Raw genomic sequence first — 18,889 nt, forward strand, 5'->3', positions numbered from 1 at the left:
CATTATATGCATCCCCCTTGAATAACCACTAGTATGTTTATCAAACCGGCGGTTGCTGTATTTCTCGATATTGAAGGAGCATTTGAAAATCTATAGGATCGTCTCTGGCTAGGAAAGGTATAGAATCGACCATAACTGGCTGGATCTATGCCATGCTGATAAATATCACGGCAACTATGACTCTTCGAGGCGAGGACATCACGTTTAGGGTCATCAGAGGTTGCCCTCAATGTGGGGTACTATCTTCCCTTCTGTGGTCTATCCTGATTGATAGTCTGCGTGATGCCCTCGACAGACGAAAAGTAAATCTGCAAGCTTATGCAGATGATCTTGTCATGGCAAGATCCACGTCGGAAAGGATAACTTGTAATATCCTCCAGAGCACGATGGACGTTGTTCACAGTTAGTGCCTGAGGGAGCAGATGTCTGTCAACCCCAGCAAAACTGTGATACTCCTCTCCACCAGAAGGAGAAAATTGGACGATCTAACGCCACTCACTCTCAATGGTGAGGTCATTCTATTAGGAAAGGAGGTGAAATATCTTGGCATTGTCCTTGATAAAAAACTCACCTGGAACGCTCACTTGGAAAAAGTTCTACACAAAGCCAGACTGTCCCTATGGACATGTCGAAGGATTTATGGTAGAACTTGGGGTTTGAGTCCCAAACAAATCCATTGGATTTATGTGATGATTGTCAGACCGATGATCACTTATGGTGCAATTGGCTGGTGGCCAAAGGCTTTACAGAAAACAGCCCAGGCGAAGCTCCCTGGCGTACAGAGACAGGCTTTTCTGGCCATCAGTACCACTTCGTCAGCGGCCATGGATATCCTTCTAGATCTACCTCCTCTCCATATTTTTCTGGAGAGAGAGGCTAAATGGACTGCATACAGACTTGTGCACATTGCCAATTGCATAAATAAATTTAATGCAGAGTGCAACAGACTGTTAGTTAACACTGGAAGTCACAGCATTCTGGAAATGCCCTCTGACTTTATGCCCCCAACTGTCAACTACGAACTGCCTTATGAAGTACTGTTCCCGAGTAAAGAGAACTGAATCTTCCGGAAGAAGGAAATATTGAGAGCAGATAGCTGTTGGTTCACAGATGGATCCTGGTGTTATCGAGTGGCTCTCTGCTAATGCAATGAGCGAGTACGTACGGTTTTACCGCCTCAATAGCTTGTTGGACGCCAAGCTCAGATGTTCCTGAAAATTCAGGATAATTCCCAGATATTGCGCGCTTCTCTGCTCGTCAACGCAGTCACCCTTGACTTCCTGAAGATCTTTACGTTAGTAAATTGCTTTGAGATGTTGGCGAGTTCCGTTTTGTTAGGGTAAATATCGATTTTATTATGCTTGAAGTATGGCACGACCAACCTGTCGAGGTGGATCTGAAGCTGATGCTTCGCCACCTCGCTCGAAAACGAATGCGCATATATCGCAGTCTCATCTGCGTACATACCAACATTCGTTTTCGAGAACATACGAAAGTTGTGCGTGTACAGAGAGTAGAAGTGCGGTGACAGGCAGGACACCTGCGGTACAACTGTTTCAATTAGATAATTCGTAGATATGGTTTGGTCCACTCTCACACGAAAAGTTCGGTTGTTCAGCTAGGATTGAAGAATCCTAATCCCTCTATCCAAACTGTATCGAAAGCTTTTTGGATGTCCAACAGGATCATAACTGTATTCTTTCCCTGGTTGTCGGCTTTCTTCACCCCGTGAATAACCCGGGTCAATTAAGAATTCGTATTCCGATCTCGCCGGAACCCGAATTGTTCCTCGGGAATGAGTTCCATCCTATCATCTATGCAAAAAAGTCCACTCAAGAGAATATTATCAATAACCTTCACCATCGTACTGGGTAGCGAGATTGGGCGATAGCTATCGATAAGATTTTTTCGTTTTCCAGATTTATGGATGGCCACTATCTCCGCATGCTTAAGACACTCTGGGTAGTGTTGGTGTTTGATTATAACATTGACTATTTGTACTACTTGTATAACACCCTTTCGCGGCAGGGTGCGGAGTAGAACTACCTCAATCCCATTGAAGCTCAAGGTGCTTAATTGTTACAATCACCTCCTCGACGTCCATGATCCACTTCAGCAATGTCGGCTCCGGTATCGTCGGCGCCGGTCTGTTGATGATGTTATTAGCAGTGTTTGTGGTAGCTCTGTGTTCATTACAAACGTAGGGCTTAATATGGTGGACACTGGCAAAGTATTCTCCGAACAACTGAGCCTTTTGATGGTCCTGCACGTCACCGTTCTCTAAGGTCAAGATGGCCTCAGACCGGTCATTTGGCCATCCTCCACAAAGAGTGATCGTGAACGATGAGGCTCTCGGTTTTTCCCTCCACTTCATATTGATGAATTCTCTTATGCGCTCGTCAGTCTCTGCAGCAAGTCTCAACATTTGATCCTTGCTACGGTAGTCACGCGTTCTCTGCCAATCCTTGCGCATCCGATGTTTTCGCCTAATGAGTTCAACAAAATCAAGCGGAAAAATGTTTTGATCGCCTTTCACGACGACCTTCCTCGTAGAGAAAGAAATCTTCGCATATTTTGAAAGATTTGCTCACAAATTTCCTTATCCTTATCAATGTTACTTTTGATAATGGTGAGATTGTGAATTGTTACTTAGACCAGTCTCTGGTGTTGTAATCATATTTGACTTTTTTTGTTGTTGGTTTTTCTTTGTTGAGATTGAAGAGCACCGGGCAGTGGTCGGATCGCAGCTCGTCCACAGTGACCAATTCGCCTAGATCACGAACGCTCTTGTTGAATACGAGGTAAATCATGGAGGGCGACGTACCATTCCCAGGATGGTGTGTCAGCTCCTCGGAGTATTTAATGACAATATTATTGCTCAGAGAATACACTAGAGTAGTGTCCTGCCATTGATGTTTGGTCGATTATGAGTGTTTCACTCAGGCCTTCTGGCGTTGTGGTCTCACACAACCAGCACCTTTTGCCCAATATTACACATACTGTCCAAATCATGCGGAGTGAAGCGTTCATCCGGCTCATTTTATACCGCAAACACGCAGGTACCATCTGCAAGCTCCACACTAACATGCTCAATGCTGCTTCTTTGATGGGTTATATGCGTATGTGCGATACCCATATTAAGATAGCCACCCCACTATCCTCACCGCATCAGGGCGGTCCTTTCGGACAGTTCCTGTCGCAGCTTGGTTTCGGATAGCAACATTATGTCGACATCATGTGAATGAATACTGGGGTAGTTGTGAACTCCGTTCACATTCAGCATGTATGCCTTTATAGGCATTCAGAAGTTGTATTTGCTTATACCGCCCGCGAACGTCTCGAACGCGTTCCACTTGCCAATGCACGAATGATCTCTGCGAGGTTCACCATCTTGTTTAGCCTCTGGAAGCAGAGATTATTCACTATATTCGTAACATTCGTAATAGAATCAAATCAGATATCATTCACAGGATTTCTGAACAATATAATTAATGAAAAAAGTAAAAATTTCACTTACATGGAACACGGTCATCTTCACTGCTAGACATTCGATTTTTGTCGTAAGACACTTTATCGGATTTTCAGTAACAAATACGGATAAAATTATAAGAAAAAACAGTCAATTCGTTCATAATTAATTCCATGACTTTTTGTCACGGAATGGGTCGAATCCACCCATGTTATCGATGATAGTACATAAATAACATTCATTCGCTTATTAGATAAAATCCTAGCCATAGAAATCGTGTTTGATTTGAAAGGATATTTCTTTAGGAAAGACTTGATTTCATTACGAATATTTGAAATACAAATGGAATAGAGAAGAGTATTTTTCGTATAATTCAGCGATCATATCAAAGAATTTGTTTCGAAAGAATTTTTCTTTCGTGTAATACAATGGTTATATGAAAGTAGCTGTTTCGGGAGGGCTTTTTTTAGTTTCAGTCTGAAAATTACTTCTTTGCATGATCTTCATATCTCTGTATGGAGTTACTTCCTTCCTTTCAATGCCTGAACCACTGTGCCATGCTGTTTTTGAGAGTGCATTGGCTTGAAGATGTGGAGGTTAAGCAAACCGGCCATCGGATGTCTGTTTCCATGTAGCCCCGCTAGATACGGGAATGACATAATCACTTGTGGTTCTGTTACTCCCTAAGTGAATGGCATCCGAACGATGACTTGATCCTAAGGTGTGTGTATCCGTGCCGAGAGGATTAATGACACTGAGCCTATCAGCTGTCTCTACGGAACCTTCGAGATACCGAGCGCCTTCTCGTCATTGCATCGCCTTGTAACGGTAACGCGGATCTCTGCCGTGACTGATCTCCTTTCCCTACCTACTCGTGGAAATTTTATGGACAGAGTAAATTATAGAATTTTTTCTGACGCTGAGTCTACAGAGGAGATGGATGTCGAGCTTACGACTCCTCCCTATAACTTTAGATCAGGAACAAGAGCTTCTCAACTCTCCAACTCCTGAATCAATTACTGAACCTAAAAAAAGGTTTGGTGGTGCAGCAAGGAAATGACCGAGCCGTCTCCCCAAGAGCGGAGTACCTTATGAATCCGCCTTGCACCAAATTCTTGAGTGGCGTAAGCAGAATCTATCTCATATGAGCAGGTTGTATCGTTAGGTGTAGCTGACGTGCAAAAACCCTCATATGGGAAGTTTGTCGCGGATATTGAGTTGGTAATCTTGCACCTTGATTATCCGACTACCTCATTAACGGCCAATCAGCTGGAATCTCTTTAGGGGGTTATTTTGTCGGCTTTAGAGGTTATTCCAGATGACGAGCCACAGGTACAATTCCAAAGCTGCGTTTTTCGGTCTGAATGGTTACAGGTCATCTATGAGGATCTGGTTAGCGTCGACTGGCTTGCGTGTGTATTTAATACCCAGCAACCGTGGGAGGGCGCTTTTCTGAAATGCATCACAGGGGACCAACTTCCGAAGCCACACATCTGTGTTGCTTACCTACTTGACGGAAGCAGTCACAGACTGACCTTCGACCAGGTCCTCATTAGATTGAGGAAAATGAGCCATGGTCTGTCAATCTTGGAGTGGACTATTCTCCACAAGGAAAAGTCCGGCCCTGCACAAACATGGACATTCGCTGTTGATGATGGATCCATGGTTATGCTGATGAGGATGGGTTTCAGATTACATTTTGGATATAGGCAGGTCTTTATTTCGCCCTGAAACCCGTCTACCCTGCCAGCAGGAAACTACTCAACCGAGTCACGCTAGTGTACCCGTTAGAATGAATAATGTGGGGCAGAGTGGAAATCGACCTATGGGGAGGAGTTCAATCAAACCTCCACCCAAACATAAGGGTAAACCAACGGCTTACACCCATCCCAAGGCTGGGAAAACAGTTGGTTCTCAGGAGTTGAAGACGGCTAACGTCTCTTCGAGAAAACCAGAGAAACAGGCTGGACTTGGCTCTTAGAAAGCGAAGACGAGAATCGTCCCGTCAAAGGGATTCAAAAAACCGGCAGGCAACTCAGAGACGATAGGTATCCTTACCTCATCATCCCTCGATCCTAGGAGAGGAGGGTGGAGGTGTCCTTAAGGATCCTCCATCTCTTCTCTCCTAGGTCGAGGAGTTCTAAGTTTCCGGCAACACTTCGTTAACTTCAAGTGTTTGCAGGCAAACTTACAACATGCCAAGGCCTCCTGATACGTCCTTGGTGAAAACTTCAAGGACGAATCAATCGACCTTGGTTTCCTGCAGGAACCATGGACAGGAAACACGCGCCGAGTAACCTGACTGAGCAATATTCCTGGTGAGGTAATACGTGCCCTGGGATAAAACCCAAAGCATTTCTGGGTAGCCATCCAAATTTCCCTATCGGGCCAGCAGGGTGAGACCAATATTATCGCCTGGAGAGATTCTCCGGGAGATTCGAATACCGTACTAGCTGTTGGACGATTTATCGACTACAGCAAAAGAAAAAAACTTCAAATTGTAATGGGATGTGACGCCAATTCACACCATATCGCATGGGGCAGCACGAATATAAACCAAAGAGGTGAGTTTCTCTTCGACTATATACTAGGGAAAGGGCTGTCTGTAATTAATAAAAGCCCCGAACTATTTTTTGTCACTAGTTATAGGCAAGAGGTATTAGAGTCAGTCATCCGCTTACATTCTCCGAGCAACAAGATACACCATTGGTCTGTATCTACTGAACCATCTTGTTCAGACCATAGACATATTCTTTTCAATATTGAAACAGGTCTAAGACCAGTATACAAATATCGTGACTCATACTCTACTGATTGGAGTGGGTATAAAAACACCTCCCAATCGTTCTTTGAGGACGGATTCATTACTATTCACAATTGTAATAATATGGATATAGTAGCGGAGCGATTTCGTGAAGCAGTGATCTCATCCTATCATGATAACTGTCCACCGAGGTTTGAAGGAGATAACCATAACTCTTCTTAGTGGAAGAGAAGCCTGGAAAAACAAAGATAAGAAGTTCGACGAGTATTCAATCGAGGGTAGCATTATATGCATCCCCCCTGAATAATCACTAGTATGCTTATCAAACCGGCAAATCGACAGATTCAGTGTTAAACAACCTTGCAGAGAAAATCTCCCAATCCCTTGACAACCAGTAGATTACGGTTGCTGCATTTCTCGATATTGAAGAAGCATTTGACAATGCACTACCTGAATCTATAGAATCATCTCTGGCTAGGAAAGGTATAGAATCGACAATAACTGGCTGGATCTATGTCATGCTGGTAAACAGAACTGCAACTATGACTCTTCAAGGCGAGGCCATCAGGTTCAGGGTCACAAGAGGCTGCCCTCAAGGCTTCTGTGGTCTCTCCTGATAGAAAGTCTGCTTGATGCCCTCGACAGAAAAAAAGTAGATCTGCAAGCTCATGTAGATGGCCTTGTCATCTCTTGCAAGGTTAACGTCGAAAAGGATAACTTGTTATATCCTCCAAAGCACGATGGACGTTATTCACAGTTGGTGTCTGAGGTAGCAGACGTCTGTCAGCCCCAGCAAAACTGTGATAATTCCTTTCACCAGGAGAAGAAAATTGGACGATCTAACGCTACTTTTCCTCAATGGTGAGGGCATTCTATTTGGAACGGAGGTGCCATATCTTGACATTGTCCTTGATAAAAAACTCATCCGGACAGGCTTGCCTTGCCAATCAGTACCACTCCGTCAGCGGCCATGGAGATCCTTCTAAATCTACCTCCTCTCCACATTTCTCTGAAGAGAGAAACTAGATGGACTGCAACTGGAAATCACAGTATTCTGGAAATGACCTCTGATTTTATGCTTCCAATTGTCAACTACGCACTGTCTCATAAAGTAATGTTCTCGAGTAGAGAGGAATAGATCCTCCGGGAGAATGAAATATTTATAGCAGTTAGTTGTTAGTTCACAGATTGATCGAAAACACAGTTCGGCAGAGCCGTACTCTTACCATCTGACCTGAGAGACCACTCACGATACAAACTAATTGGCTTCGTTAGGAACCTGGGCTTATTTGGTCAAGTGTGAATAGGTGTGAGCCACAATAAACCCTTACGTGTTGCGGTGGAGGGTCGAATAGACCCACCCACTTCTGACCTAACCTAACCTACTTCCTTCGAAATTGTTTGCTTCCTTCCTGTCTTTGGTGGATTCCCACATTTTCTGTATCAAGATGGAGAAGTAGAAGGTCAAAAACATATCATTTCCAAAAATTATTCTCTCCTAAGAATATACTCTTTAAATTTAAAGAAGATTTCTATGACTAGGATTTAATGAAATAAGCTAATAAATGTTATTTACGTATATTTCAGCGTTCATATAAAAGTATTTGTTTCGAAAGTGTTTTCGTTTCGTGTAATTCAATGTTAATATGAAAATAGCTGTTTCGAGAGGGTTTTTTTCTTCCAGTTTGTGTCTGAAAGTTATTTCTTTGCATTATCTACACATCTTTGTATAGAGTTACTTCTTGATTCTGTTTAAATCTGTTTAAAATCTGTTTTTTCGTTAATCAGTTGCCGCCCCCATACGAACGACAACTCTCAGAAGTTGAGAAACTTGTGCGAGCTAAGGACTAACGAGGTCTTACCTTTAAATGATTCCCAGCTTCAATCAGATAAATTCTCTCGAGAAAAATATCTGGTCGAGGCAGGAATCGAAGAACCCACTGTCTTGCGATCGTGAGTTGGGCGCACTACCACCGCGGCCTTTCTTTCTTTGGAAGATTCCCACATTTTTTGTATCAAGATGTAGAAGGTCAAAAACTTTCTTTCCCAAAAATTAATCTTTCCTAAAAATATACCCTTTCAATTAAAATATTGAACTCATCTTGCATTCTTGACTTGGGAGTGTTAAGTCTTTAGCATATTGATAATATACCGAATTATTACCGAAAGAGCACACCCTATATGTTATTACCATGGGAAGCGTGCTTAAAAAATATGATTCCCCAAGATTCACTGATCAAAAATAACAAATAAATACCACATTGAAAATGAATCCATAAAAACGAAGGTGATAGTAAAGTAAAGTAAAGTAAATATGAACTATTCACTAATATGTGATTGGCCTCAAGCTAGTTTTTTATGAATCTGGTCGAATGAGATTGGTTACAAAAAGAAGTTTAAAAAATCTATTTTCATCCTATGTGGTTTTAATGAAGAAGCAACTCAACAGAAAACCAAATAATACAGAGATTTTGAAGGACTCGAAGTAGAGAGAACAGCATGATAATTTTTCAGTAAACTGAAAATTGCAGCTGATCATCATAGTCATTTCGCCCTTGATTCTGATTCAGATGAATACAGGGCTTTTCATGATGAGCGTTAATTAGCCGTTTCTCTGACAAACTGTTCAAGGGATCAACCTGAAAATTTCACAGTATGCATAAATCACTATGACCTACACGCTTCTGATATAAAGTAGCGGCTTCTTTGATTTTTCAAATGGAACACCCCGTATATAATATCATATTATGATTCATTAATACTTTGTCAACAAATTCATATAAATTAATTTCGATATTTTTTTACCAAACATGAACTTTTATAAATCTTGAACTCTCTTGCACTAAAACGATCAAATTTGAAATGGAGTGAAGTGATACTGTGAGGATCTTCACTACGAGTCATATTTTCATTTGCCTCATACAGGGTCTTCAAAAAATGCAGATACTTTGATCTCATGAAAAAATGAGTGGAACTCAATTTTTTCGATTGGAACACCCTGTATATTTCAACATTTTTGAGCTCTACATCCAATTTTAGATTACCTTTGTTCTGAACCGTTTTCGAGATAAACTGTTTCAAACGGAAACTGACGTGGTTTTCTTGCTCGTTTTTTTGAATTCATCACTTATTTTGGATATTCAACATTTTTTTATACTCAGTAATATTTCTTTTTGATCCAGTTTTTCAACTGTCTCAGATCAGTCAATTCGAAGTTGGTATGTACCTACCTTAGAAAAACTTACAATTTGTATACATTGAGGTATTGGTCTCTAACGTACAATAGTACACATTAATATTTTTTAATAGTGTGCTTTGGAAAACTAAATAAACCAATTATTTAACGTCAGACTTTCGTTGGTGGTTTTGCTGGATGTGATAGCTACCAATTATAATAGAATAATGTCAAGATTAGGTTACAGTAATGAAGATTTCTTGAATTTATTAATAATTTATGGCGAGTGCAATAGAATTGCAAGTAGAATTGCAAGTATTTCATGAAATATATCCACAACTTCCGAAGCCGAATAATAATGTGATAAATCGAATACTAAAAAACTGTAGGTTGAATGGAATCTTCCGTCCAAAAATCATTCTTAAGAAGACTAAAGTGGATGATGATGACAATGGTATAACAGTTTTGGGATACTTTCATGCATTTCCAAATGCTTTTCTGCACGAGGTCGAATTCTTAATAAGCATAAATGGCATCCCTATAAGTTCTACTGTGTCCAACATTTGAAAGAGACTGATTTACCTCGTAGAGTGAAATTCTTTGAATGGTTACTTGTCAAGACTCAAGAGGATGAACATTTCCTTAACAATATCATATGGACAGATGAGGACAAGTTCTCAAAAAATGGAGTTTTCAATAGACACAACAGTCATTATTGGGCGCCAGAAAAACCCCATGTTGTCCGCCAAAGGGGTTTTCAAGAAAGATGGCAATTCAATGTATTTTGTGCCATAAAGAATGAGTCAATTTTTTATATAGAGTTTTATGATGATAATTTGAATGTATCAAAATATGAAGATTTACTGAGAAATGGAATTCAAATGATTTTAAATAATAGACCAGGAAGAGAACGTGTATGGTACCAAATGGATGGTGCTCCACCCCATTATTCTCATTCAATCAGCGAAGCTTTAACCGAAATCTTCGAAGACAGATGGATTGGTACCTTTTTGTTGGCCTCCTAGAACACCATATGGCAATCCATTAGATTATTTCGTGTGGGGTTTCATTAAAAATTTGGTTTACTCTACAACAATAACAACAATGGAAGATATGAAATCGAGAGATACAACTGCCTTCAATAGTTTGACTCGAGACTTGATCAGAAGCGCTACACATGACAATCTTTTGAAGAGATTGCATGTTTGTTTAAGTAGAGGTGGAGATGTGTTTGAATATATTCTGAAATACACTGACGATCAAATTAACTAATTAATTTATGGGTTTATTATTTTCAGTTCGTGTTTCAGCGTTAATAAAACTATTGTTTGAAGAGAAGTTTTATTCGATGGTTGAGGAGTATTTTATTAATTATTTTTTCATTGTATTATCTGTGACTAATTGAGAAACATCAAACGGAATCTGTTTTACAAAAATGAGTGATGAACAAGGAAATCATGTCAATTTCCGTTTGAAACAGTTCATCTCGAAAACGGTTCAAAATAGAAATAGTATTATCTGAACAAAGTTAATCTAAAATCGGATGTCGAGCTCAAAAATGTTGAAATATACAGGGTGTTCCATTTGAAAAAAATGAGTTCCACTCATTTTTTCATGAGATCAAAGTATCTGCATTTTTTGAAGACCCTGTATGAGGCAAATGAAAATATGGCTCGGAGTGAAGATCTTCATAGTATCACTCCACTCTATTTCAAATTTGATCGTTTCAGTGAAAGAGAGTTCAACATTATCAGCATTTATAAAAGTTCATGTTTGGTAAAAAAAATATCGAAATTCATTTATATCTTCTAAACGGTATTAGATAGGTATAGGAAAATAGTATATGAATCTGTTGACAAAGTGATAATGAATCATAATATGATATTATATACGGGGTGTTCCATTTGAAAAATCAAAGAAGCCGCTACTTTATAGTAGAAGCGACAACGCCGCTTCGTCTAAAATATTTTAGGCGTGTAGGTCATATTGACTTATGCATACTGTGGAATTTTCAGGTTGATCCGTTGAATAGTTTGCCAGAAACGGCTAATTAACGCTCATCATGAAAAGCCCTGTATAAGCTTGTATTATGGAATCACTCCAAAAATAGAAAATACCTAATGGGGTCCTGTTTCAGAATTCCATCGGAAGACTCATCTTGAATAGTGTTCGTTCAAAAAATGGCAACGAAATCTGTTTAAAATCTGTTTTTTCCGTTAACCAGCTGTTGTCCCCTACGAATAACAACTCTCAGAAGTCCAAACGTGCGAGCTAACGAGGTCTTACCTTTCAACGTGTGATTGGGTTGCAAGAAAGGAAGTGAAAATCGATCGTTTTGGCCTTGCAGCTCAAACCACCGGTTCACACAGCGGTCGATTTAATGAGTAGAGCAAACCACCCACCTATACCGACCGGCTACCGAAATAACTGCAAATTTTTTCATCTCACTTGAAAATTGGAATTATGTTTTTATGTAGATCGAATTTAGTTCAATTTCGAAAGCTTTCTTGTTCTTATAATTTTCGACTCAATTATTTTTATCCTGAATGTACGTTATTTTCATGGATTTTATACTCAAAAAGTCTTAGTCAATTCGACTTTCAATCATATATGAATGTTCCTCAGATTAATGAACTTTTACTCAATAATGATATATAGTAAAAAAATTCCTTCATTAAGAGTGTAGGTACAGCACAAGTTATAATTATTAACTTTATGATTACTGATGTATACTGTGACTGGCTCTTCAGAAGTGAATTTAAGTGGTAATAATTCCACTTCATTACACACTATGGTCAATTACTCAGAATAACTTACCGTTCCATTTTTCCAGTTTTGAACATTGCAAACATCGTTTGGGCAACATTGAGGGCATGACGCCAGTTGTGATATTTAACAGGTCTGTAGTTTTTCTTCACACTAAGTATCCATCGACATAGGACCTGTGAAAGAATTAGTTTCCTATAGAATGAATACTGTTACGTAATAAATTTAACAGCTTTGAACTGTACAAAAAAACAACTATATCAAATGGTTACGTAAACAAGGTGAAGCAAAGGGTTATGCTCACAGCTAGCCTGAACAGGGAGAGAGGGGTGAGTTCCTGAAATACTAGGTGTCACTTTAACGGGCGCCAATAGATTCAAATATTTAACCCTGACTCGAAATAATGAAATTAGAGAAATTGAATCTATAAGATCTACTCTAAAAAAAAAGGTAACCAATTGATAATGAACTTTGGCAGGTAACAATAATTAGAAAGACCACGGTATCAATTCAATAGAAATATATTATATACTGGCTTATCTATAAATATATAATCAATAAAACAAGATTTGAAATGGTTGGAGGGGTTTCGTGCACTTAGAAAACTCTCATGAGAGGGAAGAAGAGGAGTGGATGAGATCTGTATGGTAAGTCTTCGTCCAGTCCCCTAAAGACATTACGTAAAACTTACATAACTAATATACAGAAAACATTTAAACAATATCCGCTGAGTGTAGTTCCCAGTTGATGATTACTAAACGTAGATATTGGCCCGTGGAAGTTACGGAATGCAAAATAAATGACCAAAAAACAAATTTCGCTATGCGGTACTTAGCCAGATTACTGGATTGTACGGAGTACTGCACTTCCTGGAACGGGTGTTCATTCCTTTAATTATATCCTTAGAAGGCGACCATGAATATTACAGTATTGTGACCATCGAATGACATATATTCTCTTCAAAGTAATTTTTATTTTCCTCGAGATGATTTCGATATATGGGGTTAAACGCCTCCGATTACTGATTCCCTAATAATCGCGAGACGTTGACTTCTTTTACCACAAAAAAAGGCTGATATCTAAAATCCTCCGTAGAGACAAATCGACAGTTGATAATATAATCCAACGAATTATCCGACCAAATATCACTGTCGAAAAGAACACTGATCAATTAAAACCGCCTAAAGCGTAAAATATTCAATCAACAAAATTTAGCGTTCAAGACATTCGAGCCATTTTCTGAATAAACCAAAAAGAAATTCTCCAATCCCTTTTTTGTACCCGATAGTTCCTATCGCTACAAACAAAAAGGTTTCCTCGTTTCATCGATGATGGCAGCAGCTCTCGTATGCGATATGAAAGATAATTGAAATGTATTCCTGGTTGCCTACCTTTTGGGAGTTTTCTAAAATTTTACGGATAACGTAACACTCCTCTCACTTCCTCAAAAAAAAAAAATGGACCAATATCTATTTCAACAAACTGATATTTTTTTTTTAATCCAACTTCAGATCTTTGATATGCCACGAACCTAACGAACGACCTGTTTCGAAATCAGCTAGTTCGTATACATTGGTAGATAGTTTTTTTATTACCCTACATTTAGTGAATTTGCAAGCCAGCTTCCCCTGGAAATAATCAGCAGCATCAGACAACTTTTTATTTCTTTTCCAAACCACTTGCCCAACCGTTAAGGAGAGAGGACGGTGACGAAGGTTGTATCTTTGTGCACTGGCCGAGTACGACTGTTTCAGTTTTGTCTCAACTTTAGCACATAAATCTTGGATTTCCTGAACATGGTTTGCCCAATTATGTCTTGGGGCAAAATCCAACGGCTGATCCTGTGAACCATTGCCTTGTCTGAATATTTTACCCGACATATGAATTTCTCTGCCGAAATTTAAATAAGACGGACTATATCCGGTAATTTCATGAACAGCTGTTCGTAAAGCAAAACCTATCTGATGGAGTTTTTTATCCCAATCACGTTGAGATTCATTTATGTAACTACGAATCATAGTTTTGAGAGTCCTATTAACTCTTTCTGTTGGGTTTGCATGAGGACTATACTGCGCATTGAAACAGATTCGACAATCATACGATTCACACATTTTCTTGAAATTTTTCGAAACGTACTGCTTACCATTATCACAGAGTAGGCGTTCTGGGACACCAAAGACCATGAACATGTTTTCTTCAATGAATTTAGTGCAAGCCTCGCTAGTAGCCGTTTTTAAGGGACAAAGCATAGTGAATTTCGTAAAGAGGTCAGTAACAACCAAGACAAATCGATGTCGTCTATGAGATAGAGGCATAGGACCAATCAGATCAGTAGCGACAACTTCCCATGGCTTGGAGACGATACGACTCGACATAACACCATATGAAGGCTTTTGATCTGGTTTCTGAGACTTACAAATTTCACATTTCCTAACATAACCCAAAATATCACTATTCATGCCTGGCCAATAATAAAGGTTAGAAATTCTTTTCCTAGTTTTATAATAACCAAGATGACCAGCGCAAGGTTCGTCATGGTTTTCATGAAACACAGCCAAGCGTAGGTTTTTGGGGACCACTTGCTTCCAGTCCGCATTGTCGTCAAACACTGGTGCATCTGAATTGACAAATTTATATACCTTGTTTTCTGACACTTTCCACTTAGGATATTTTTCTGGTTGGGATATAATATTAGACCTCAAACGACTATACCATGTATCAACATCATTTGGGTCAACATCAACGAATGCGACCTCTGGAGGTTCTGAAACAGCCCTTGATAAAGCGTCAGGAACAGAATGAAATTTCCCACTACGATGGATAACATCAAAATCGTAACCCTGTAATCGTAACGCCCATCGAGCTAATCTTCCGGAAGGATTTTGCAATTTGTGAAGGTAACGAAGAGATGAATGATCTGTTACTACCGTGAATTTAGTTCCTTCGATATAGGGTCTGAATTTCTCTATTCCAAAAAGAACAGCCAAACATTCTAATTCCGTTGTGGAATAGCGAGTTTCGGCAGGCGTTAAGGTCCTGCTAGCATACGATATGACTCGTTCTCCGTCCTCGAAATTTTGAGACAGAACACAGCCCAATCCTATCTGTGAAGCATCACACTGGAGGAAAAACTTACGAGAATAATCTGGGCATGTCAGAATGGGAGCTGAAATCAACAACTGTTTTATCTTCTGAAAGGCGGTCTCACATTCTGATGACCAGACGAATTTACAATTTTTACGTGTCAGCTTAGTTAGTGGAGCAACGCAAGATGAAAAATTCGGAACAAACCGACGATACCACGATATCATTCCCACAAAACGTCGAACCTCTTTGACTCCTTTTGGAGTAGGATAACAAACCATTGACTCAATTTTGGCTGGGTCTGTATGGATTCCGTCTTTTGTAACGAGATAGCCTAAATATCTCAGCTCAGATTTCAGAAAATCGCATTTCTTCTGATTCACCGTCAGTCCAGCATCCCATAGCTTCTGGAACACATTTCTCAAAGTTTTCAAGTGTTGGTCGAAATCAGGAGTAGCTATGATAATGTCGTCTAAGTATGCAAAAACAAATTCTTCCAGCTCTGGACCTAATATTGTGTCAATGAGCCTTTGCCAAGTGGCTGAACTGTTATGTAACCCAAACGGCATCCGGGTAAACTGGTACAGCCCTCGAGACGGAACAGTAAACGCAGTTTTCTCTTTACTTGAATCTTCCAGCAAAATCTGGTGATATGCACTTCTAATATCGATGGAAGAAAAATATCTGGCATTATTCAAAGGAGCAAGAATATGGTTGACATACGGAAGCGGGTAAGCATCTCTTCGGGTGACTGCATTTACTTTGCGAAAATCGATACAAAACCTATAGTCTCCATTAGATTTCTTGACCATCACCACGGGACTCGACCACGCAGATTTCGATGGTTCAATAATCCCTAGGGATAACATTTCGTCAATCTCCTCATTGATAATCCCTTGAATAAAAGGCGAGCACGGATAATATCTCTGTTTTATTGGAGGACTATCGCCAGTATCAATAACATGTTTCACGCCCTTAGCGCATCCTAATCTATTCCCCATTTGATCGAAAAAGAATTGAACTAATTCGCGTACCTGTGCCTTTTGATCCAATAATGAATACTGAGAACTATTTTCAATCTTACATATAGATTCATCTGGTTTTCCTAAAGTGAAAGTGTTATCACGAAAAGAAGAAACAATATCCATGTCCCTCCAAAAGTCAATTCCAAAAATAATTTCTTCACTTAAATCTAAAACTACCAAACATTTTATCAACCTAATTTTTTGTTCCAGCACGATCGGAACATTAACTATACCTAAAACTGTACACTTATCCCCATTAGCCATCGTGACTGTTTGGATACTATCTTCTAATGACAAATTCAATTTTGATAATTTTTGCCACCCCGTGCGACCAATACAAGTCTGTGAGGCTCCAGAGTCTAGTAGACCTCGAAAAGGAATATCATAAATAGATACATTCAAATACGGTCTTGGATCCTTTTCCCGAAATGTAAAAAGTGCCGATATCTTATCTTTCTTGTATTCACCCTGTACAAAAATTTTCCAAGAACCCCATGAATCATCTATAGGTTTATGTGATAATGTTAATTTTGAGATCTCCGTCGATTGCTGTGGGGACGGCGATCTCCAAACCCGTTTTTTGAATTACAAGAACACGAGTATTTGGTAACATTCGGCCTGCCACATAGAAAACAAAACTGTTTCGATCTAGGTAAGGTACATTGAGAAAAACCATGTCCTGTGGAATTACAATTCCAACATTTTGGCCTAGCTGAAACTGTTCTAGTAGGATGGACTTCATTAACCGGAACTGAGGGTACACCAGAGGGAGTTTCGTAAGCTAAATCTGGTTCGAGAAGGCAAACTGATTTCAGCATTTTTGACTTAAAGACTAAGTCCCGAGAAATCTCAATTGTTTTACATTTTTCGCGAAGTTCATCTATGTTTTTAGTGGTAACCAAGGATAATCTATCAATAAAATAAGGGTCGATATTACGATGCAAAGTATTCAATTTGTCTTGTTCACTTGGCGGCTCCGGTAATCTGTTGAACATATTAATCATACACGCGAAATATTCACCCACCTTTTCCATAGGCTTTTGCTTTCGTTTACGAATTTCATCCCACAATTCAATTTGATAGTCGTGACCCAAATATTCGGCTCTCAATTCTCGCGTAAAAATATCCCATGTACTAATTTTTGGTCTTACGGACCTATACCAAATTAATGCTTTATCAGTTAATAAATCTTCCAGAGAAGCGAGCAAATCTTGTTCGGATACATGACGTGACTTTTTGTACTCTTGAACTCTTTCTAAAAATGCATTAACGCTAAGGGTATTAGGTTTACCCGAAAATGAAATATTCCATTTATGAACAGGAGTAGAGGATGGTTTATAACTATTATTTAACTGTACAGAAGATAAATTATCACGATTAGGTGCTACATTATCAGTAACAGCAGTAATTAACGTCGCATCGAAGTGTTCCTCTAAACTAGATAATTGACGAAAAACATTGGTTTTTGCATTAGCTAATTCTTTATCATTTTGTGGAACTTTCACTCTCTCCAATCGCGCAAAGAGATGTTTGAGCTTCGCCTCTAAATATCTGGCATCACCACTTTTCTGTTCAACATTGGGACGAGAGTTCAAAAAGTCATTCAAAGCAATTATTTTTCTATTACAAACATCTATTTCATCCGTGGGATTCGGACTAAAGGAGGCATGATACTCTACTGTTCCGAATTCATCTTTCTCCGATAATTCTTTCAATTTATCACGCATCGACCTGACCGTTTCTCCCGTTGTATTTAAATAACCCCTAACGTTAAGTTCATAAGTCAATTCATCGCGAACTAGTCTTGAACAATCCATTTCTAAACATGAAATTTATATACACGGTAAAATAGGAAAATACCAAAATTCAATTTTATTGAAGCTCCCGTACTATTGAAATAACTTTTAGAAACAAAATTAATCAAATAATACTCCAACGAGCCAGTATCTTTCACATAGAATGCTTATTTTTCTAACTCGATATAAAATCAAACAAATAAACAAGCCTTGCTATAAAACCAAGCTAGATACTTATAATAAAAACAAACAACCTCTTTTTTTGTTCCTATAATTATCTACCGTTTCGAATTAATGATTTTGAAAACTTTCGAATAACTATACATTTCCTGAAAATACTGCCAAAATGATGTATTAGGGCCCCACGTCAAGGGCGCCAATTTCACTACTTGTTACGTAATAAATTTAACAGCTTTGAACTGTACAAAAAAACAACTATATCAAATGGTTACGTAAACAAGGTGAAGCAAAGGGTTATGCTCACAGCTAGCCTGAACAGGGAGAGAGGGGTGAGTTCCTGAAATACTAGGTGTCACTTTAACGGGCGCCAATAGATTCAAATATTTAACCCTGACTCGAAATAATGAAATTAGAGAAATTGAATCTATAAGATCTACTCTAAAAAAAAGGTAACCAATTGATAATGAACTTTGGCAGGTAACAATAATTAGAAAGACCACGGTATCAATTCAATAGAAATATATTATATACTGGCTTATCTATAAATATATAATCAATAAAACAAGATTTGAAATGGTTGGAGGGGTTTCGTGCACTTAGAAAACTCTCATGAGAGGGAAGAAGAGGAGT

General features: G+C 39.0%; 1 protein-coding gene across 4 annotated transcripts in view; it reads right to left on the reverse strand.

The window, feature by feature from the left end:
* Window positions 1–18,889, reverse strand: part of Pde6 (Phosphodiesterase 6) — a 169,290-nt gene that overhangs the window by 29,593 nt on the left and 120,808 nt on the right. For all 4 annotated transcript variants that reach the window (XR_012464294.1, XR_012464295.1, XM_074170285.1 and 1 more), the window contains exon 9: window positions 12,226–12,350. Coding sequence is in view for 2 of the 4 variants with exons in the window: in XM_074170285.1 (XP_074026386.1) it covers window positions 12,226–12,350 (125 nt within the window). In the remaining 2 variants the exon portion in view is untranslated. The remainder of the gene's footprint in view (window positions 1–12,225; window positions 12,351–18,889) is intronic.

The sequence above is a fragment of the Leptinotarsa decemlineata genome, unplaced genomic scaffold (assembly GCF_025532065.1).
Source record: "Leptinotarsa decemlineata unplaced genomic scaffold, Ldec_3_MD MMD2_P_RNA_scaffold_7, whole genome shotgun sequence".
Lineage (NCBI taxonomy): Eukaryota > Metazoa > Arthropoda > Insecta > Coleoptera > Chrysomelidae > Leptinotarsa > Leptinotarsa decemlineata.